Here is a 22751-nt window from a genome sequence, read left to right as displayed (position 1 = left end):
GAAGATTTGAAAAGGGCTGCTATATGCAAAATAAAGTCCAGCGTGAAATAAACTTTATTTTTTTCTCTCAAAAATCATTTCAGAATGGGAGCTGCAGGAAGCTGAGCACTGATGGGAAAAGTGACCTTTTTATTTCTTTATTTATTAATAGTTGAGCAGTTGTAACAGTTTTGTACCACCAGCTGTGGATACTGGGGCTTTAAGAAACTTTTTAAAAAAAAATCTGTATCATTTATTTGTATCCAATGAAGTATGAGAGCAGATGGATTGCACAATGCTCAAAAAAATCTCTGCTTTTGTACCAGGTTATAAAATTGTTATCCATTATTTCAAAAACACACCTTTTTTTATTTTTTTTCCAGCGCCTTGTTGAAGCTGCAGAAGATGCTTACCTGAAACATGAATTTGATGCTGACTTACAGGTAGTAAATAATTACTTTCGTGACTGTTTTTCATCAGAGTATATATAATGGTTTATACAATAGCTTGCTTGAAGAGCTGCTGTAGAAAGCCAAGCATGTGAGTAATAGAAGGATGCTGATTACAGAAAATGGAATTAATGAAGGCTGTCTCAGTATTTTGACAGGTTATGTACTTAGCGCTTGTGTGTTGGGACACCAAGCAGGTGGATTTTACTCTTTCAGAGATTTCATTTAAACTCCCTTGCATATTTGAGCAGGTCACAATTTTAAGCACAGCAGTTAGCCTCGTGTTGTGTCGCTGCAGTGTGCTGGTAAGGAATTGCTCTGCAGAGAGGCGAGTTTGCACATGGGGTGGGACCCACAGGGACGGGATTAAGTATGACCTTGATTTGTGCAAGTGCTCTGTGTTTGGATCTGTGTCTAGAGCAGACAATGGTTTTCCTCTTTCCTAGGAGCCCTTAGAGCTGCACCACTGTTGTGTGTTGCCTTTAGGAATAACACGGGAGGGAGCAGCACCGTGGCAGCTCACAGCTAAAAATGTTTAAAAGAAAAGCCTTTGCCTGAATAAGACGCATAATTTAAAAAAAAAAAAGGCTGATTTTAGAAACCGAGTAATTTAACCCGACATTGAAAGTTTAACAGAAAGTCTTACTCGGTGCTTAGATGAGTAAATACCTCCTTACCTTTAATTGAATTCCTATATCCGTGGTTCCTTGAATGCCATGTTAGGTGGAGTTTTGTCTACTTTGCCTCTACCTAGTTTTAATTTTAAAACTTTCTGTGAATGTTTGCCATAAGTCTATTTAAATTTTAAGCTTAAAGAATTAAAGGAAACAGAGGCTTTTTCCATAGATATTTTCCCATACGTGTATCTAAGAAATAAACAGATCTGTTAAGTTCTGTTTTCAGATTTTGCCATGGTTACTTCCTCGAATCAAAACCACTTTATTTTAATGAAAATATGATGCAAATTACTGATTTCTCTGCAGAAAGAAAAAATAGAGTAAACTTATCAGAGCCAAGCGTAAAAAAATTGAGTTTAGAAGGCTGTAATACTAAGATCTGTCAGCCCAGGTTCGAGTAAGGATGAAATGAGCACAGTGAAAATGATAATTCACATTATTGTTGTATATTCGAGGAGTGCTGGGTTCTGTATTCAAGTGCTTTAGAGTTCTATTACTCTCCAGCCTTGCAGAGGTGTGCTGTGTTTCATTTTGTTGAACTTTAAGCCTTGGAGAAATAGGAACTATTGTCTGAATAAATCAGAAATGCACTTCATAGAAGATGTTTTAGAGGGCTACTGTAAATGCTTCTTCACTGCAGGACAGTTCTCACTTTGACAAAGTCCTTTTTTTTTGCCGGGGCTCTGCGATATTAACACTTTCAGGAAGCCAGTTAAAAGCCATTTGTGTCAGCAGCATTAACAGGACAATCAAATCTTTGTGTGGAGCTCTGTTGTTTATTACTGTCACGGTCCATTAAAGCTAATCAATTGTTAATCTTGGTTTCAGCGACCCCTTTGCAACCCTTGCTGGGTGATTGTTGTTCTTTATCAAAAATCTCGTAATACCATCTGCTCAGTATAAAGTAATGGCCGGGATGATTTGATAGTGTACATTCAAGTGGAGGGGAACAGAAGGCTTATATAATGTACAGTGTATACAATTCTGCTATCAAAGAGGAATTTTTTGGCATTTGTATTGCTTAGGCTGACGTGTGGAAGATGGGATTAAATGCTTTCAATTAGTGATATGTGATATAGCACCAGCCTGTGGTCTTTGTGCTCAGATATTCTGGAAATTCAGAAAGCCCATAAAGGAAGTAGTTTTGCTTTTTTTTGTCCAACATCACCTTCTGTGTCTTGAGGACAGCATAGATAGTATTGTTTTAGTACATAAAAATGATAAAGGGGGGAAATAAAATTGTATTAATATTTTTATTGACTGTAGAAAAACACCAACTTAAAGAAAATAATAACTGTGAGGGTTCACCTTTCAGACTGCTGGTATTCTCTTCAGCAATGCTGAAACTGTATTACTTGGGTAGACTAGACTCGATCCCTTCTGGGGCATTTTTCTTAGTAACATTATTAGCTTTGTCCTTAGTTATCCAATAGGTATTCTAATCAATATACTGTAATTCTGTGTAATGGTCTAAGCACTCAACTATCTATCCCTGGACTGAATCTATTGGCACCACCAACCTTGTAGTTAAAAAATAAAATTCCAAGAGAATTGAAAGGAATAAATCAAAATGTTTGATGTGATGTTTAACTCATCAGCATCATACATTGCATATTTGAGTAATGGCCCAACTATGAATCAATGAAAACAGTCTTTAAAGATTTAACCTGCAATATTTGGGGTTTGGGTGATTCTTTTTTTTGTTTAGGGATATGAGGTTATAAGGTAATAACCATCTAAATGCTACTTACATTTGAGTCTCAGTCCAAGGTTTTCTTACCTCATGGATATGGGTGTAAGTCATTCTGTGTTATTAAATACTATTTTCAAGTTTATAAGTGGAATTTCTTTAGTCATGCCTAATGTATTTGGGGATGTAAACTAAGTTACCATTTGTATTACTGCAGCAAGTTGCCCTGTCACAATATATTCACAGGTGTAAAGAATTGCTCCTCTCACTTCTTCCTTTATGTGGGAATGTCTGTGCTCACCTTTGTTTAAAATGAAGCCATCTCCCTGATTTTGAGACTTTAACATGATGGAAAAGCCCCCGGCAAAGAGGTCAACTGCCAAACTCATATACCCAGCAGGAATATTGGCTGTTGCATGTTTTGAAGTGATCCTAAAATTATCCTTTAGTTTTCTTGGCATAGCTATTTGCCAGAGAAAAATTTTTGGAGAAAGATAATAAAGAGAGTGACATCTTCTGATAGGAGATGATCTTTAAAAAAAAAAAAAAAAAAAAAAATCAAGTAATTTATAATTATTGTGAACTGAAATTTGGCCTCCTAATCTTTTACTACCTCTGTGCTTGGGTGTGTGTTTCCTAAGATGTGAACTGCCTTGTTATGGCTCACAGAAACACTGTGGGGGATTTGGTGTTCAGACCCATGAAGAGGGTCTGAAGTGGAAACCTCTTCCCTGGATCTGTCATGTACCTAAAAATTTGTCACATATGCAGCTGATACAACCACAGAGGTGTTTAGAGGCTCTCTCCTCCCACCACTTTTCCTCAAACCACTGGAAACTGGACAGATTTTGAAGGGTAAAAATGCACCAATGTGGTAGGCAGCTGCTGCTCTCCTGCAGTGGGTGGCAAAGCACCCTCAGCCTGCAGCCACGGGGCTGGGGTGGCTCCTGAGCCCTGGGCACACTGTGCCATCCATGTGACTGTAACTGAGCTCTGTGCACACAAACCTGTGCTGTCACCAACTGGACAGAGGGAGGGAAGGATCCCTCTCACAGGGCCGGAGCATTTCTGGGTTTCCATAATCTCAGGAGGTGGGTGCTCAGCGGTGGAGCTGGTGCTGGAGTTCTCAATGCGGCAGTAAAAATAACTTGTGCTTTGTTTCTTATAAACAAAAAAACCCCATCAGTCTTAGAACAAAGATTTATAATACTTAGTTCCTATCCAGTTTTCATACTTCTGACCCCAATGACAGGAGGAAGTCATATAAAATTTTGTCATGACTACTTGTTCATTTGCTGACTGATTTCACTACAAATACACATCCACAGGGTTGTTCTTTTATTTTCTCTGTGTTAATTAAGTTCATTAGTTCATTTTCTTTATATTCCTGCTGAGTTTTCTCTGCATGTGTGTGATGTGATGATAAAAAACAAGGTTATTTCTTTCTACTAGAATCAAAGCTGGTGCACAGTTGATGCACTGGAATTACCAGGTTTTCTGATTGTTGTAGTTTTACTTCCTGCATAAGATAGGAGAGATTCAAGTGCCAATATGTTAAGATGTTTGACCTAATTTCAGTTTTATGTCCAAAGACTAGAAGAGGATTAATCAAATGGTTTTTAGGAAAAGATTACTTTCTTTTAAGAATACTCTTAAAGTTAATTTAGTGGGATAAAAAAGGAATACTGGTATAAGGCTGTTTTTCATTATTCATTTTTCTAAGATCTATACCATATGGCTGACCTGCAAGGAAAAGGTCTGCAAAACTATACCAGAATTAGGTACCTGTCTGCCAGATTTTGCTGTCTGTTAACTCCAAATTGCATTTTGTGTCCTTGAAAAATCACATCCTTACTCTCAGACTATGTGTGTTGGCTACATAAAAAATCTTGTGAAATCAGCAGATGGAGAGTTAAGGGGTTTCCAGTGGTTTACACATGTGAACAATGTACTTTTTAATGCATATTTTAAAAATCTACAAAAAGTAAGACTTCAGATGTTTAGGAGAAAGCACAAATAGTAAAAGAGGGCTGAGGAACACAATTAGTCCAGTTCATGGGGTTTACAGCTTCTGGGTCTAATCCAACTGTTACTATTACTCAATAGTTTATTGTTCAAGGAGAGCTACCTGACTTTTACTAACTGTGAAATTTAGCTGTTAGCTATAGGGCTTAAATATAGATATAAAATTATAACTTAAATTGCTGCTACTTTTAAAAAAATCTGACCTAACTATTTATTTAGTATAATGATACCAGGCAAAAAATTATAATGATGGATTGTTAAATGCTTAGTGATTGAATCAAAATTTAAACAAATAGATGATAATTACATTGACATCAGGTACTGGAAAATACAAGGAACAGCTATTCCACATAATCTTATTAAACTCCTATTATAACACACGCATTACTTTTATGTTAGTATTTCAGACAAGTCTGTTTGCGTATTTATTATCTCGCTAATATCGTATGAGGCACATGATAAATAGATTTACAGTCTGTTAACATTTTTCTGGTTGTTAGAATAATGTCTTCTATTCTGAAGTCAGCTCTTGAAGGGTCCTGAACATCCACAATGGGAAGGGAAGCCTGTTGGACTTCAAGCACTTGTAACCAATAATTGAAATTACTTTTTTTTAAAGTATATTTAAAATAACACTGCAGCGTCTGAAGGTTGATGTTCTTCATGGATTGTTTATCCAAGCTGCTTATTTTCTAAATCAGAAATCAGTCTGTCTAAACTCTGAGCCTGGAAACAGCCTGAATTCCTTTTTAGACTTTTGCTGGTCCAAGTGCTCTCAGCTCTGTTTGGGTGGAATGTGGACCCTGGAGCTGGAGCTTGAGATAAGGCAAGAGGAGAAAGAGTTCACACCAATCTAAACTGTAAACTTCTTGAGGCCCTGCACAACTCCTGTAGAAGTAGCTGCAGAGCACTACCATTCATTTATTTGTAAGATCTGCCTCTGGAGCTCTTTCCTGAGGTGCCTCACACAGGATCTGCTCTCAATGGGTTTGTCCCTATCTCACTTTGACACTCGGGGTCTCTGTGGTTTTGTTCATGCAGCTGGAGGCACAGTTTGGATGTAGGTAGGATGGAGAAATGCTGCCAGCACCTGCAGAGGTGTGGTTCTTATTCTGAATAGTTTGAATTTTTCCATACTGGTCAAAGGGGAGATCAAGGAAAGGCAGTAAGCATAGAATTCAGAATGTCCTTAAAAACCAACTGCATCACCAAAGGCCCAAACTGTTAAGAATTACAGTGCAGTTTGATGGCTAAAAGGAAAGAAAAAATGTACAGAAACCTGTGTCTAGTGAGCTAACGAACTACAAGGCACAACAGGCCACATTTAAATCATAAAAGCATCTGTTAGAGTTTTTATTTGGTGTTAGCTTTGCCTTTGGTATTTTTTTCTTTCATAAAATGCTTCAATTTTTTTTCTGAAAGAGATAAAAGCTTTGTCTTTGCGTTCTTAATTTTCTATTATTCTTGTTGATTTCTGTGATCTCAAATTAAGGACTTCTCAACTGCTCTAATATTGCAACAAATTGATTTTCAGATTTTTAGTCCTTTCAGTTCAGAGCATTTTAGCTTGTCTACTCTTTCTTATTTATTTGCTGAGATTGGCAGGAGGAAAACTGAAATGACTATGAAACTATCACGACATCAGTGAATTCAGATGTAACTGGTTAAAAAATGCAGTAGAAATCATGCACAAAGTAATCTTCAGAGGAAGACTTCCACTTGGCCTTCACTCTGCATGCATGGCAGGGATTAAGTATCAGAATGAGAGTACAGAGAAAGAGGGGCCATGAACCTTTTTGGTTATTTTAATTTCAAAGCTTTTATGTCTTCTGCCTCTGTTGCAAGTGAAAAGAAAAGGAGAAACAAGGTTCTGTGAAGCCAGGCTAGCAATATTTTAGCTCATCTTCTAATGATGAATGACTTCATTATTTTTTTGCACTTTGGAGTTTTGTAATTTGGGGTTTTTTGAGCACTGAGGGAATATTTTTTATGTTTTAAGACAATTATGATCAGTGGATAATTTCTATTACTTTTCCTTCCACACATTTATCTTGCTAAGAACGATGTTCTCTTACTACAAACAAATCAAATGTCAATAACTAGAGTGATTTTATTTTTGTTTGTTTGTAATTTCTGTTGACAAGGAGTGACTTTGAGCACAGAAGAGCGGAGTTTAACTTGCTATCTCAGAAGCAGAGATGCAGGAGAGATGATTCTTCAGCAATTTTGTAATTTTGGTGCTGCTTTGCCTTATATGAGGGACCCATCCAAAAAGAACAGTAATTCTCTGCCTGTCTGGTTCAATAGCTGCCCTGTCTACCCAGGGCTTGACAGCAGAGGAACCGGCAGCTCTGCTCTGAATTTGTTGCTGCAAATAACGTGCTTCTGCTTCTGAGGAACTTTGGCACAGATTTGTGGAGATTGCTTCTCCCTGCAGTTACAGGACTTGTCCTGTTGGTACCCTTAAGCCAGAAGTAGTTTCCAGACATTTCTGGATTTATTCTTGCCAGCTTCTCCCGTAACAGCAGTCTCTAACTGAAGCGTGTGAGGTGTGTGCTGAAGAACACTCTATAAATTCAGTTCTACCCATCAAATATGGACACAGTGTTTTTTGCCTGGTGATACCTGCTGTAAATAATTACAGAAATCTGAAACCTCGAGTTGTCAAAGAACTGTATGACTGGGCTGATAATGCTGTTTTCCTGAGGTTTTGGTATTTATGCATTTATTTGGCCCTTTATTATGTTTGCTTGCTACCAGAAATGAGAAGGAAATAGCTTTCTCATTCCATGAGTGTTTTCAAAATTTCAAGTTCTCTGATTAAACATTGAGATATCCCAAAGGTTTTCTTGAGCAAGAGAAACCTCAGCTTCGGAACAACTCATGATCACATAGGTGGGGCTCTCAGGATATGAGCAGCTTGTTCAAGTTGCTTCTCTAGTGAATATTAAATTATTTGTACTATGTGAAATAATTTAGCAGAAGAGTTAGTGAGACACTCAGCTCAGAAAAGCCTGATGGATGGGGCAGTCATTTTGGATCTCAGAGGCTCTAGTCTGAGTGTCTCTCCTACTTGATTCAGAGGATAGCTCTGAACTGCAGTATAAATCTTTTCCTCTCTGGCAGAATTCTGCAAAAAAGAAATGTGTTTTCCAAAACTAAGAAGATTAACAGGTCACATCTAACAGCACCAATGAGACGGAACAGAAAGTATTTACATACAGATAGTACCTCTACAGTTTTTCCTTTCCCGTTCTCAGGTCATTAGGTATCTCCTGGTTGCTTTTTTAAAGCTCTTTTTATGCATCTTATAAGTATTAGAGACATGTTTAAAAGAGCTAAAACTTAGATTCTTGCATATTCACACAACTCATGGGTTTTATAAATAAAACAAATTCTGTTTAGAATAGTGATAAAACAATTTGTTGTTTGCAACATGGAATTCTTTCATTTATTGTCTTTGCAAGGCAATTCTTTAGCTTATGCTGATAGAACAGACAGAGGAATAAACAGGTATTGTTCAAATAAGGGGATAATGATGTACCAGAAGAACCAGTCACATGAATACAGATATGTTCATTTTCAAGCAGGTGATAGGGAGGAAAAGAAAAAGGAGAGACCGTATGAAATGAACGTTTAGCAGAAAATCAATAACAGCCTTAAAACTAGAGTGAAATTTGTCATATCAAACTGGGAGGGAGTGTAAGCTTGCAAGAATTTTTACCTGAGATTCCAAAACAATTTACTCTTTCAAAATGCTCACCATTCCTTCCAAGATTGCCCAAACCAGAATAGCTCCTGCCAATGCTTTTGCCTTTCTACGCAGTCAGAATAGCCTGTGTACCATGCATGCCACAGTTTACAACTGAGCAGCTGGAGGCTTTCCTGCATTTCAAAGCAGACTGTCCTTTGGGAAGAGGTGATCCCACCCCACCCCAGGCCCCTGCTCCAGTAGGCGGAACAGGTTAAACGGCACAAACTTTGTTTTTTGAAAGAAAGGATGTGGAGGGTACAGAAGAAAGCAGAAACACTTCAGAAAAAGGTTAGGTGTCAGAAGACTGTAAAGTGCAGGGAAGAAGGCTGGAGAAGCAGAAATACCCAAATAATGTGTAAGGCAAAGCTGTTAAGTGTTAATATCTTAGTGTTTCAAGAGTCCTGACAGTAATCTTTTTGCAAGTCTCTCTAAGAGCCATTACCTTTGCTTATAGTGAGGCTAAAATGGAGAAACCATTTTCAACTGCTTAAAAAAAAAACCCTTTGGAGAGAGCAGAAGAGTAGGTAACATTCAAATAAAATTTTAAAACAAGTTTCGGAGAAGTCAAGCAAAACAAGTATGCACAGAGTGAGGGAGAAATGCTGCATAGATGAGGAAAAAAGATCACAAGGTTATTGAAAAACATACACTCCTTGAGATTGCTGTAAACCTTAGAGAACTTGGCTTATCGTTCTCAGAGCAGACAGAGATGATGTGTTTAATAACGTGTCTCTCGTAGATGTTTATGGGCCTATCAATTTCCAATTCTAACCAACCAAGAGAGCAGCTAAAGAGCCAGAGAAATGACACACAAGGTGAAGTTAGAGTTGCCAGTGCTTAATGTTTGGCATAGTGGTGGTAGCAGACAGGAATTTGGCATTGAAATTCATTTCATAGTAGGCAGTTTTTTGACTTCTTTTGTTCACACTTGTGGCCTTGAAAGTAGTGGACATTCCCCTCTCACAGAAAAAAAATAAAAACAGCTTGTCACCTTCTGAAAATGCTTTTTAATTAGCTTTTAGCTTTGTGCTGCAGACAAGGTCAGCAGAACTCAGCCGTGTGCCTTTGCCCTGCCCTCAGCACTGAGCAGGGTTCACACTGGGAGTCAGATTTACTCCTTCATTCCCAGTCCTGTCGAGATCTCAGAGAAGGTTTTAACAAAATGACTCTCCTTGGTTTAAGTGATGCCAAAGGCAAGTGACAGATCTGAGGAGTTTGATTCTATCAAAATTCATTTTGAAAAATGCTGCTCTGGCTTAGCTTTCCTTTCTCCATGGGTATTCAGTACATATCAGGCAGCACAAGGAGGAGGTGTGCACAGTGTCTGTTGTTTTCTGGTTTGTTAAGTCTTCTACAAAGGCACACAGAGGCTATCATCAAAGCTGTGTCTGAGATGTGTGCTCTGCCAGGATCATGTGTGTTCTGAGTTCTCTGGAAAGTATATTTAAAAAACAAGATCTATTAGAAGCCTCTATTTAATTCAGTATGTACTTGTAATTATATCAGAAATTAATGCAGGTACCAAATGTTGAAAGATGTTGAGGTGCTTAGGGGAACAGGCAGTGCTGGAGTTAATGCTTTTATTTATAAGGCTCATTGGTCAGTGATACTGAGCTCTCCTCCAGGAAAAAAAGATCCTTAATTCACTCTTACAAAATTCAATGCCCTATTGTTCTCACTTTTCTGAAGTCACTGTTTATAACACTGCTCTCCTCTCCCCTCTGAGGAATAATATAATTTATTGGAGCAGTTCATTCATAGTCTATGTGATATCTATCTTTTGGGACAGAGATACCTTTTGCATGATGTACACACTGTTAACTTCAAACTCTTCCTGTTTGCTTTATGTGCAAGGGTTCGTAATCAGGAATATTTATGCATCCTGGTACCCAGTTGTGCTGTGCTTGCTGTTTTCTGCTCTTCATAGAAAATTAAACTTTTTTTCTTTTTGGCTCACACCTACCTGAAAAGCAAAAGATTTGAGAATATTACCCAATGGATTTATGATTACTAGGCAGATAGCCAGTAATAAGCAGTGATATCTGATACTACAGCCCAGACATTCTCTGCTTTTTTCCACCTTTTTCCTATTATCTCTAGGTTTAATAAACTATAAATGGGAGACATAAATGGCAGACCATCTTTTCTCTTTTTGTGCCTTTTTTTTTTTTTTCTTTGGAGGTGCTTGGTGATGAGATTAAGTTAAGGGTCATATATTCTTCCAGCCTAGTATTTAGGAATAGGCAAATTATTGAAAAGGGTGGAAGTGATCTAGGCTTATTCATTTTTGTGGGAGAGCAGCTTTTTTTGCTGCACAACAATCATTTTAAATGGAAATAACAGTGTTATAGATAAAGATTTAATGAATATATATGAGAAAGGCACGATAGGAGTCACTAAGCAGTTCAGGGCTTCAGATGAGGTCACGTTTCTGACTCATGTAGTATGAAAGTGAGTAAATCTTAGATGATCATAGTAGAAATATTTCCAGGGTATTGTACATACTGCTTATTGTAGGAAAAAAAATTATTTTCTTGCCTCTGGCTTATAAGAAAGGTATTGAGTGAAAACCAGCTGCATTTGTACCTTAACGTTTCTATTGCATGTATTGTTTCTTTGTTTCTGGATCTCACATAATTGCTGACTACGAAATTAAAATACCAAGCTCATTATTTCAATCCTGAAATATAACTTGCTTTAGACTTATGCTTTTGTCTCTAATTGTAGTGTCCATGTGTTGAGCTTCATTAACTTGGAACAGAAGGAGCCCCCAATTTTGTGTTAAAGTTAATTAAACCTGGAAATGGTTATTGTTTGAAAATTTTCTGGGTTCAAGTAGGTTATTTTGCCTCTGTCTCTATTTTCATGCATCATTTAATCAGTTGTGGTTTGTCAATTCATAATATACAGGATTTTTCTGGTTTCAGTGAACTGTGGGGTATTTTAATCATAAAAATGTGCTTGCATGTTTAATTAATGGGTAGTTGGAAGCTTCTCTTTGTGAATAGTCACTGGTGACTTAAACTCAGATTTTTAAAAAATTATTTGGAAAAACAAAAGTAATTATTTTTCCATGAATAACAGGTGGCAGCACAACACACAATAGACACATTGATGTCAAGGGCCACAGTTAATGGCTTTCAGGTCTTTTTAATATAAAAATTGAAGATTTCAAAATTTGACAAATCTGTGATGTCTAAAACCTTCAGACTTAGAAACACAGCCTTCTGAGCTGTACTCCAGATAGACTTGTGACCATGACTGAGAGTATAAATTAAATATGGATATTTAAATGCATGTATAGTTCAGTACTTATGCTTTAATCATTTTGTTCAAAGTTCTGCAATTCAGCCTTAAGTATATTGTATAATGTGCACATCTTTATCACTGCTTTTGTGGGTTATGCTGTGGGAGATGTCCTCCTTAAAAAATACTCCAAAAAAGCCTCTTAGTGAGAGACCACGTATAAGATCGGGCCGTGGGTTTTGCTCAACAAAGGTCAATGGCTAAGTACATAAACAGATGAAATAAAAAATTGAAGATGTACTTTGGGAAAAGCTTGGAAAAAAGCCTTGAAAAATCCTTTCTCTTCCTTGAAAAATCATATGGCCAAGTTTAAATGAGTTTTGTTTGTGATTCATTAAAAAAGAAAAAAACCCCAAAACTTAAATAACAGTAGTTTTATTTAATGCTACTTTTCATTCCTTTTATACTTCAGATTTAAACTATCAGCTGTTTAGCTAAAGCTTTTGGACTATTCAGTTGAGATGTAAAAAACTCCAAGGATTTGAGATCTTATTCTGTGTCCAGTTAGCTGTTTGGAATGAGGAGCATGTGTTTGGAGAAATATTGCTGTGCCTCCAAAAGGTGCCAATCAGAGATACTAGTGAAAGGTTTAATGGGCATTCTGTGCTGTGTGAAGCTCCTGCTGACAAAGTCAGCTCAAGAGCTTTCAGCATCATATGCAGACCAGAATTTTGCAGCAACGAAGAGGTGAGTAGAGGAGGATGTGCAGTGTTGGAAGGGAGCCGTGGAGGTTTTGGGTGTAGGGCTGGCAAAGGCCCAGCTGGTTGACAGCAAGGTGAGGAGATTTGGCACAATTTTTATGGCTTGTGGAAGCTTATGCTGGATTTGTGGTGGGGTGTTTTTTTTGTTTGTTTGTTTGGTTTTTTTTTTTGTGTTTTTTTTTTTTTTTTTGTGTTTTTTTTTTTTTTTTTTTTTTTTTTTGTTGGTTTTTTTTCGGTTTTTTTTGCATGGAATTGTGATGAGGTTAAATGGTCTGGACAGAGGCCATCCGAGGTTATGTGGGAGGTTTTGGAGGCTGCCAGGTCTTTCCAAGCCTTTCTGCCCAGCCCAGTGGCCTTGCTGTCATTGCACAGTTCTGAACTGCTCTCCATGGTCTTCTCTCCTTTCAGTCACACTCCCTTCCTCACCAGGAGGTCTGGCTCAACTCCCCCCTCTCCTACTGCAAATTCTGCCCCATGGCAGAAGCAGCAGAGGGCTGGGCGAGGCAGGCTGGGGACCTGCTGTGGGAAGGTGCTGCCCTAACTCATCCTCACTGCCTTGCCACTGGAGCACAGTCGGCTGCCCTGGACTGTCTGGCCTGGATTCCACACAGCCCTGGCTGCTGATTGATCACATCTTACTCAGGACCTGGCACAGAAGGCCAGGCAACACTTCACGTCCCTGTGTCTTTCCCCATCACAAGTGTCACATCATCTAATGCAGCCATTTAGGAGCTGGGGATCCAGTTGTTTCCTGCACTTGGGAAATGAATAGTCCCACAGGTATCATGGTGTTGGTGCCACAGATTAATGCTGGGGTAGAGGTGTTCAAAGTTAAGTGCAAATCTCTCAGTAAAAGGGCAAATCCTACGTTGTGTTCTGAAAATTCCCCTCATTTTTACTGACATTCCCCTACTGGTAAATATCAATTGAGTTAGCCCTCTAAAACTCAAATGATTATTTTACTCCTAGAAAGACCTAAATTTCCAGGCTTTAACTACATGTAAAATGTCAATAATATGAAAAGGCACAGTAAGGAGGTGAAATACAAGATGATATTGTTGTGAGAAATTACTCAATTTCTATATCTGTTCCCATTCCCTACTCTGTTTCAGCTCTTAGAATTGCAATTTTCTGCAGATTTTATGGGACCTGTATTCATTGGGATCTATTACAGGTTACAGAATGAGAAATCTCTTAAAGATTAATTGAAATTCAGAAAATAAGGATGTGTAGTATGTACTATAAAACCGCTTGAATCCCCAAATATTTTTTCATTTTTGATCTAAGTTCTGCACTGAGCTCCTTACAATAGCAGCCCTAAAAGTACCCACACGAAACTCCATAGATAAATGAACTTCCTTTTTTAAAAATTTACTTCCTTGGTAAATATCTTGCTGTGTATTTCCTCCAAATCATTCCCAGTCCTTGACCTTTGTACATTCTGGCAGCACCAGTGTTCCTCTTGAGCAGGGGTTGCTGGGCTTGTGGAGAAATAGAACAACACAGATTTTCACCTCATCTTCCTGTTTTCCCTCTGTGTCTGAGAAGATAAAACTGAGAGGTGAGATTGTTGTCAAGGCTAAAGCATTAGGGAGATTCCTTGGAAAGAGAGCAATGACTGACACAAGGAGGAGACAGAGGGGTTTTAATCAAGGACCCCTTGCACTCCTGGCAATGCAGGTTTTACTTGCTGGCTTTCACTTTAACGTACAGCAGCACTGGGGACTGGTTGGAGTGAAAGCTGTTCAGCCTTGGTGGCTTTTTCTCCATTCATGGGTGAGCTTTCTTTCCTCCCACCCCTAATGTTTCAGCATTGTTCCATTCATGCTCTCCCAAGATTTTCAGCTCATCTTCCTGTTTTCCCCTCTGTGAGAAGACAAAACCAAGAGGTGGGATTGTTGTCCAGGCCAAAAGAGTTTGCTTGGATTCAGTTTTATCTTAGCTGGGTGACTCAACTGTGTCACTTGTGTAAACCAGGAGAGCCCCTGGTGTGTCAGGATAAATCAAGGGAGAGAGAGGAGGAGATACAAAGGATGTGGGATACAAAACTACTTCATTTCCTGCCTTGCCCTTACTTTTCGGACTGCAGCTCAGCTCTTCTTTGACTGATAAAGCATTTCTGCAGTCACAAATCCCCTGTGCACAGAGGATGTTCCTGATGGTTGCATCAGCTCTTGCCTTGGTTTCCTGGCTCCCCAGGAGCACTCAGCCGTGTGCAGGCACCTCTGCTTCGGTCTCCAGATAAGCCCTGACATTAACTGGTGAATTTGGGGAGCATTGCCTCAGGTGGTGTGTGAGGGAACTCCAGAAGGACAATATAAAACCTGTGTTTTCTGATTTGGACTTTACTGTGCCCTAAACAGTGACATCACTGTATATACACACAAATATATAATGATGAATCCAGCAAATGCAGTCTTGCTCGTTGGCTGGAAAATACATGCTCCAGGCCCAGATTTAATAGGAACTTTCATATTCCATTCTTGGAATATAAAGCCAGCATTTTTGTCTATTTTGACTTTTGCATTAATAAAATGAGGTCAGGAAATCTGTTAAAGTTTATCTTTAAAAATGTTTCCAACCCAGTCACCTTGTTTTAAAAATCATTTCCGTTTGTTATCTGCACATTTAAGTAGATTGTGTTTCCCCGTGATTGAGTCTCTGAAGGAAAGCACTAACAGATTCCTGTAATTGATTATACTTTAATGATACATAATGGCAAGTTCTGTTTTCCATTATTGTTACCCTACACGCTGAACTGTAACTGCTGCGATACCAGAATGTATATTGATATGCAATTGATTTAGTAACATTTTACCAGTTGAAATGTCCTGCATTAACTAAAACCATGTCTCCACTTCTTCAACAAAAGTGGCCATTCACACATCCAGGGCAGGTATTGTACAAATCTCTGCGGATGGTCAGTTCCTCCTCATTGCAGCTGGCAAAGGACAGCGCTGCTGGGGAGCGCTGCAATCACTGGCTCTGGCTTTCATGGGTGATTGCAGATGGGAGTTGGCTGCTCTTACGTTTCCAGTGTTTCACTAATTACATTCTTTTTGATTGTCCTTTTCCAACAAGTGATCCACCGCTTCTCCCTCCTCCTCCCACCCCCGCAAACTCTTGATGGCGAATAAAGCGATCGATGCTCCGAAAGTGTTGCTTATCTCCCTGATTGGTATTACCTAATTATTTATGGGTGTCCCCTGACTGTATAAATCTCCTCCCTTGTGTTTAGATGGAAAACTCCAGAGCAGGCATGACTTTGCACGCCTGCATGTGATGGTGTGTGCTGCACCCGAGCCCTGTTCCGCGACTCACACTCCTGCCAGCTGTTTGCTCGCACAAATAAATGGCGCAATTCTGTTGCCACTTAGCTGGACTGTAACCCTCGGGCATACGGCCTGTCCTAACAGAAAGGTCACAGGGAAGTTCTGCTGGGTGATCCAGCACACAGGGCTGGCTTATGTGGGAAAAACAAATTTTGAAAAGCTAGTTTAAATGTGGTGTTTTGCAGATGCTGCAAAAAGCCATAGAGCTTTTGGCTTCTCAATAATCACAGAATATGGAAACGTAATAGCTAGAACATTATAATGATGTAAAATTGGTGATGTTCAAAACACTGGATAGAAACACACAGGCAAGGTACTGACTGAGGCTTTGCTTTTGCCTTCATTTTTAATTTTCTTTACTGAGAAGAGGATGGTACTTAAAGCTTGCAATGCTGGCAAGTTGTGCCAACAAATCTCATTTATTTTATTGTTAGTCAACAGCTATATCACCAAAATACTTTATTTTCTAGGAATTTAAATCTTAGCTTTCCCATTTCACCATATTAAGCCAGTATGACCTTTGATAACCAAAATTCAGGGAAAAAAAAAGCCAAAAAACTCCTGTTTGGACTTGGTGAATGTCAATGTCTGGCAGAATCAAAGTACTTTCTAAAAATCTGCAATAATTTTTTATTTCAGTTTTACAAATGAAAATCTAGCTTTGAATTTTGCTTTAAATTTCACTTTTAATTCTGAAAACTAAAAAAAGAAAGTCACTCCTGAAATAAATAGACACTTTGGTAAATTGAGCTCAAACATAATGACTTGCCACCACACAGATTTTTTTGTTTATTCTCTGCTACATACATTTTGTAATGTTTTAAATTACATCACTGTGTATATATATATTAACATTCAACGCTTGGACTCTGTTAAATATGTTAAATATTAGTTTAATGGCATTGTGTCTGACACTGATTACAATTCAAATCCTCCTTGCATGCTGTTCTGCTGATAGTAATAGCAGCATTTGTAATGTTCAGTCATTGCCATTTGAGTCATAAACAATAATATCAATTAATATATACTTATGCTCGTGTCGTTACTCTGTGCAGGGATTAATAGAGAAATTATTTTTACTATCAGAAAACCATTTCAAAGAGATAAGAACTGCAAATGCAAAGCAGATTAGGTTACTGAAATGGCCTTTACAGCGGTGGTATTTGAAAGTTTGTAGTCTCTCACAGCAGTTTTGGAATATAATACACAATTTAATTTCCTGTATATTTATGTTGTAGAGGAACAGTTTTTGGACTGTGAAGGATAATTTATGCTCTACTGCAATGTATTCTTAGCTCAACCCCACATTGCAAAAGAAACCTCTACACATTTCTTTAATTTAAGAAGCATGAGCTCCTAATTAGTTATACATAGACAATGGTGGATTTTTCTAACTGCAAAATGATTAATAATACATAATTAAAATGGAACCTGGATCAAAAACTCATCAAGTCTCCCTAATGCCATAATACTGTACCCTTTCCCCAGGCAAGTGATCCTCCCTCAGGGGATCTGAATGACTCTCTGGAAATATGTTCCTGCAAATACACTGTCTACTCTCATAAAGAACTTTCAAAATTTTCAGTTGGGGAACTTCTTTTTGATGTTTTCGTATTAAAAATATGTAATTCATTAGAGTATTAAGTAAATTTTGGAAAATATGGCCAAACATGTATACAAGGTATGAATGGTCTCTGTTAATGTGCTTTGTAACTGGAAATCAGGGGTAAGTAAACAAGTACACATGAAGAACAAACCAGTATTAGTTCTGTAGCTTTACTGAACATTTTCTTATAGAGCCTACAATTTATTCCTGCCAGATTAAAACAAAAAATCCCACCTACTTGCCTCTAAGTAAAGTTGCTAACAAAGTGCCGATAAACCCAGAATAAAATCTCTTTACTTTATTCCTTTACGTGTTAACCTCCTCACCCCCCCCATTCCCCAATTTTGCTATCAAGGACTCACCAGATACTCAATTACAGCGCAGAGGGTTGGAATGAACACCTCAGAAAAGCAGGTGTGGGCTGTGTCCCAGCCGTTCAATGGAACAAGCACCGTAACGTTGGGAGCCACTAGATGCCACTCTTGTCTCATCCCAGTACAAGTCTGAGAGTATTTATGGTTGTTTAAAAAAACCCAACTGTGCCCTCTCACCTCCAAAGTCCCTTTAAAGATGTTTCTTTGGTATTTCAGATATTTTGCCTTTTTCTCCTTAATTAAAGTTACAATACGACCCTATTGTTTATAGTTTTCCTTCCCCCTGCTATAATGCTACATTTGTTTATAAATATTTTAAAGCTATCCCTAGACAATATTTTTGTTGCTGGACTCTTGCATAGCTGTGTTGTGCTATGTCTCATTTTTCTCTTTGGGTGGAATTCACAAACTTCTGACATAAGTATTCATCTATGTTTGATTGATTTCACAGCCACTTATGGTATAAGCTCTTTTTTTTTTAATTCTCCAAAGAACTTAACCTTTGAGGTTTTTTTTTTTTTCTATACCAGATGCAGTAGGAATCTCTTGAACTTGTACATTCAGATTTTGTCACTGATGACCTCTTTACTACATTTGTCATGGCATTTCCATGGGAGCTGCTTGACTGTAGATTCCCCAATTTTCAGGATGCTCTCAGCCAGGTAATTGATGAAGAATAGCTGTAAAAATGTTCAGGTTATGTAAGACAGTAGAGGAAAACAAACAAAAAAATAAAGTAATCCCTACAACCTTCAACATAACAAAATTGTAATGCTCTATCTGCACAGTAGTAAACTTAAATTTCTTCTGCTGGTAAGACTGAAACTGTTCTCTTGTTTGTATGAATTTGGTATAGACTTTGTGATTTTAATAATGTTTTCCATGCAGAATCAAATACTCTTATTCAGTTTTAAATGTACATATGAGATGACTTCTATGTACTGTAAACTACCTGTATGGCAGCCAGAGCTGATGAAGTCACTTGCCTGTAAGATAGTATATATTTGGTAAGTAGCCTGCAAAATCTTGTGAATAGCATGGCTGAATAATGATGAAAGACTATAGGCATATAAAGGCCTCCTGCACGTTCAATTAAGTTAGATTCAGATTTAGATCTGAGTATTTCCTTGCACACATGGAATGCTGTGTATTAATAGAAAAAGGCAGATGGATAGATCCATGGAGAAAGTCTTTTGTACCCTGCTTAGTTTCTTAGAGGTGAGGATTGTTGGTGAGGCTCTGTGGACAGAAATGTGATTTTGGAACATCAAAATGTGAGAATAGAGGGAAAAGATGTTTGTGCGTAAAAATGTGTCAGTAAGAAGGAGATTGGATTATTTAAATAAAGTAGAGCTACCTTTTTTGAGAGTTGATAGACTATACGCAGATAAAAACTATTATTCTGTTCTTTTTAAGAAAAACCCAAAACTATCAGTGGTTTATGGAATTAACAACCACACTACACGCAGACCAAAGTCCAGAGCTGAGGTTGCCTGTGGAACCTTATTGCTTCCATATCTCTGAATAATAACTGTGCAACTTGAAAGTTCCCTTTTTGTCATTTGCAATGGAATGATTTAATTTATTTAAGTTTCTGTGATGAACGCTTAATGCCTTACACATGTAGGGAAGGGTATAGTCCGTGACTCAGCGCCTGAGTCTGTAACTACAGCCTGTCTGCACTGCTGCAGACTGCTTTTTGTGGTCATTAGCAAAGGCTGACCACTCTGTTTGTATACAATGTCTTGACCATGCAATTGTTGAAGGGCAAGTTTAGGGATGTGGTTAAATTAGTCTGTAATTTTATTAACTCGCTTGGGACCATAGCAGTTATTTATTAAAGGTCCCTCTGTAGTTCTGTTCTCCTCTATCAGATCTTTCCTTTGTAATCTCTTCCCAATAAGCTTCCTATTACTTCCCTTTTCCTATGAATATTTAAGTGCTGGTGGTGAAAAGAGAGTCTTTGTACCAGCTTTTCTGAAGCACATCCTCATGTGGTGTATCTGGAGAATATAAACCCCTTACAGAGCTATATTGGCTCACAGAAATGGGAGGAAGCATTGAGTTTCCTTCTCCCCAGGGGACAATGGCTGGCAGTTCCCTTTGTCAAGAGTAATCCCATGCCCTTGCTTGGAGAGCTCCCTGTCAAGGGTTTGCAGATGCCAGTTTTGCTCAAGACCCACCACCTGAAGGAGCAGCAGCTCCTGGGATGTACACACACCCTCTCTCACCCCACGGCAGCTCCCTCACACCTCATCCATCTCACCTCTTGAGCTTCCTGAGGTGTCCAGCTCCCATGGGAGCCCTACACCCCACAGTGTCCATCGTCACCTCTCCCAGCAGCTGGAGCCCAAGGACAGCACACCTCTTGTGTCTGCTGTTGTCACTAAAATAAAGAAGTGTGACTATCCAGTACAGTTTTCCTCTCTGTGGTGATCTTCAAGTGATGTCTCCTCACCGTGATGTGGGCAAGTTGCCAATGTCAGGAAATGTCTTGTCACAGAAATGACCTTGCTCGTTCCACCTTTGGAGTAGCTACAAAGGAGAAGGGGCAGACTCTGCTATAGCTCTTCCAATCCTGTAATTGCATCACAACTCCTGCAATGGTTCTTGCAGTCTGGAGAAGTGCAGGCACAGGCTGGGCCTGGAAGCAGAACGAGTTGCCTGCAGGGCGGGGCTGGCTTGGTGGTGTTGAGCCTGGATCTGCAGCAGGGGCCTCGCCAGCGCTGGGGTGTTCCTCATGGGAAACCTCGGGCACAACTTGTATGGAGCCCCAGGGTGGGAGAAGACTGTGCCATACAGGGATGAAAGGATGTCTGTTGTCATAGTGGGGGCGCTGTGCATATTTTTCCCCCTAATTAACTAGGGCTTTTTCCCTCTCTTCCAATATTAAGTCAGGATGTTTTCCTCAGATGTAGAAGGGCAGACATTTTGAAGGAAATTAGTTTTAATCTAATAAAGTCTGTTCCAAGACAGACTTTGCAGTAAGCATAACCTTTTATAAATAAAGCTGAATATAGTACAAAACTCTGACTTGAAGAGAAGAAGGGAGAGTACATGAACGAATGGGTTTTTTTGAGTAAATACTGGGACAAGGAGGTTTAGTCCCCCATTAGTGGAGATATATAACTCAGAGGCCAGTAAGTGCCAGATAAATATGGACTAAAAATAAAAACAAGTTTGGTTAAGAGACAGATTTTATTTCCAGAGTTTTTACACCCCTTCGTATGTTGAACCTCGTTAAAAATAGTTACTACAGAATGAAAACAATAAAATAATTGATGAGCTTATGGATATAATCAGCGAGCTATATGTTTTTTAGCTGACACAAATAACCTAGCTAGAAAATGATTAGGGAGAATTTATATTAAAGTCAACACAATTATACTTACTATCAGAGTAGGAAGTTGTGATCAGAATTAGGAATGTGTTATGAGAACTTTTAGTGTTATGATATGTCATTTATAATATAATTTGTTTATTCATGGAGTTTTTTTCAGTTTTCAAGAAGAATGCTTCTTTTTATGGAATCACAGAGCAGCAAACTGCAGAAGAAATGGGTAGCTCAGGACAGTTTAATGGGAGCCTTGTAACTTACTATTGGGTAAAATGATCAGAAAAACCTGAGTCCAGTTTTTCTGGGACATCCTTTGTGGTGCTGTAAGGTGCTGTCTCCGAGGTCAGCCCCGGGGCCATGAGGAAGTTTTGGCTGGGGGTTTGATAGCAGGTGATCTGTGTAGGATAAGGCTGCCTCCAAAGTCATAGGCTCTCATCATAATAATTCTGATTAATTCAGGCACAGTCCTGTGTAGGCAAGGTAACACAACTTCCAGCTCACTTTTTCAGTCTCTGAATTAAGAGTTGCTACCCTGGGTTGTGCTGTACAGCATAGTTATCCTTAGTCACAGCAGAGGTCACACCAAATGTAAACATAAATGTAAGGTTTGAGAATGAGTCTTAAATATGTAAGTCACCCAGGCATTTATTTTTTCCATTTCACTTATCTTTTCAGGAGGTATGTGGAATTTTGGGCACAGTAGGACTAAATTGATAATTCCTTTTCCCATGTTTTATTCCCTATATCACGTTTTTCCTCTGTCATCTTGCTTTCACTTAATTTTAATTTTAGCATGGTGAAATATGCACCAAATTCAGAAACTGAGCATACACTAGGAATGTGTTATTCTTGCTTATTGCAGGTAAGTAAACACCAGTGAAGGCACATGCTTGCCAGCCCTTTGTAAACCTTATGCTAGAACTTGTGGAACCATGCCAAGCATTGATGGACTTCAGCTATCGTTAAAAGTTAAATTTCCATCAGATTTTTTCTAAGGTTCACAGAACTCTTCAAGCAAATTTGAGCCTTACGGCAGTAGTCTAAGGGTTGATTTATTGTTGTGTATCAAACTCTAAAATGGTTTGGGTTTCATGTTTTCAGCATTACAAGTAAACTTGGGAGCTCTGATCCTGATGCAGAGCTCGGTGCAAAGTCCAGAGTGAGCCAGAGTAGAAATCAAAACTGATTCTTCTCAAACCATGCAGATGAAACCTGCAGATTTTTTCCTAGAAGTCTGTACTATGTGCCTTTCAAAGGACTGATAATAGCTTGTTCTTATTTTACAAATATAGGCAGATAAGAGTTGGCAAACATTCTTGTGAGAATGAAATGGGAAAGAGAATGAAGGGAAATAGGTACGAAGAAGCTGTGAGCCAACCAGCCCCAGAACCCTACTGTGAAATGATATGACTAAAATATGTGCATGGTAAATAGTGTGACATTGAAAAATGAAACATTCAATACTGCAGCCAGAGGAGGAAAATGCCAGCTCCCAAAATTGAGTTCTGGCAGTATGTTCAG

The 22751-nt window shown here is 38.6% G+C and overlaps 1 protein-coding gene across 6 annotated transcripts in view; it reads left to right on the top strand.

Annotated features, from left to right (window-relative positions):
* CACNA2D3 (calcium voltage-gated channel auxiliary subunit alpha2delta 3) overlaps positions 1–22751 on the top strand; it is a 398896-nt gene that overhangs the window by 121196 nt on the left and 254949 nt on the right. For all 6 annotated transcript variants that reach the window (XR_004242342.1, XM_032120753.1, XM_032120750.1 and 3 more), the window contains exon 4: positions 363–422. Coding sequence is in view for 5 of the 6 variants with exons in the window: in XM_032120753.1 (XP_031976644.1) it covers positions 363–422 (60 nt within the window). In the remaining variant the exon portion in view is untranslated. The remainder of the gene's footprint in view (positions 1–362; positions 423–22751) is intronic.

Source organism: Corvus moneduloides, chromosome 11 (genome assembly GCF_009650955.1).
Source record: "Corvus moneduloides isolate bCorMon1 chromosome 11, bCorMon1.pri, whole genome shotgun sequence".
Lineage (NCBI taxonomy): Eukaryota > Metazoa > Chordata > Aves > Passeriformes > Corvidae > Corvus > Corvus moneduloides.
Note: the sequence above shows the minus strand (reverse complement) of the source record. Positions and strands in the feature narration are given on the sequence as shown.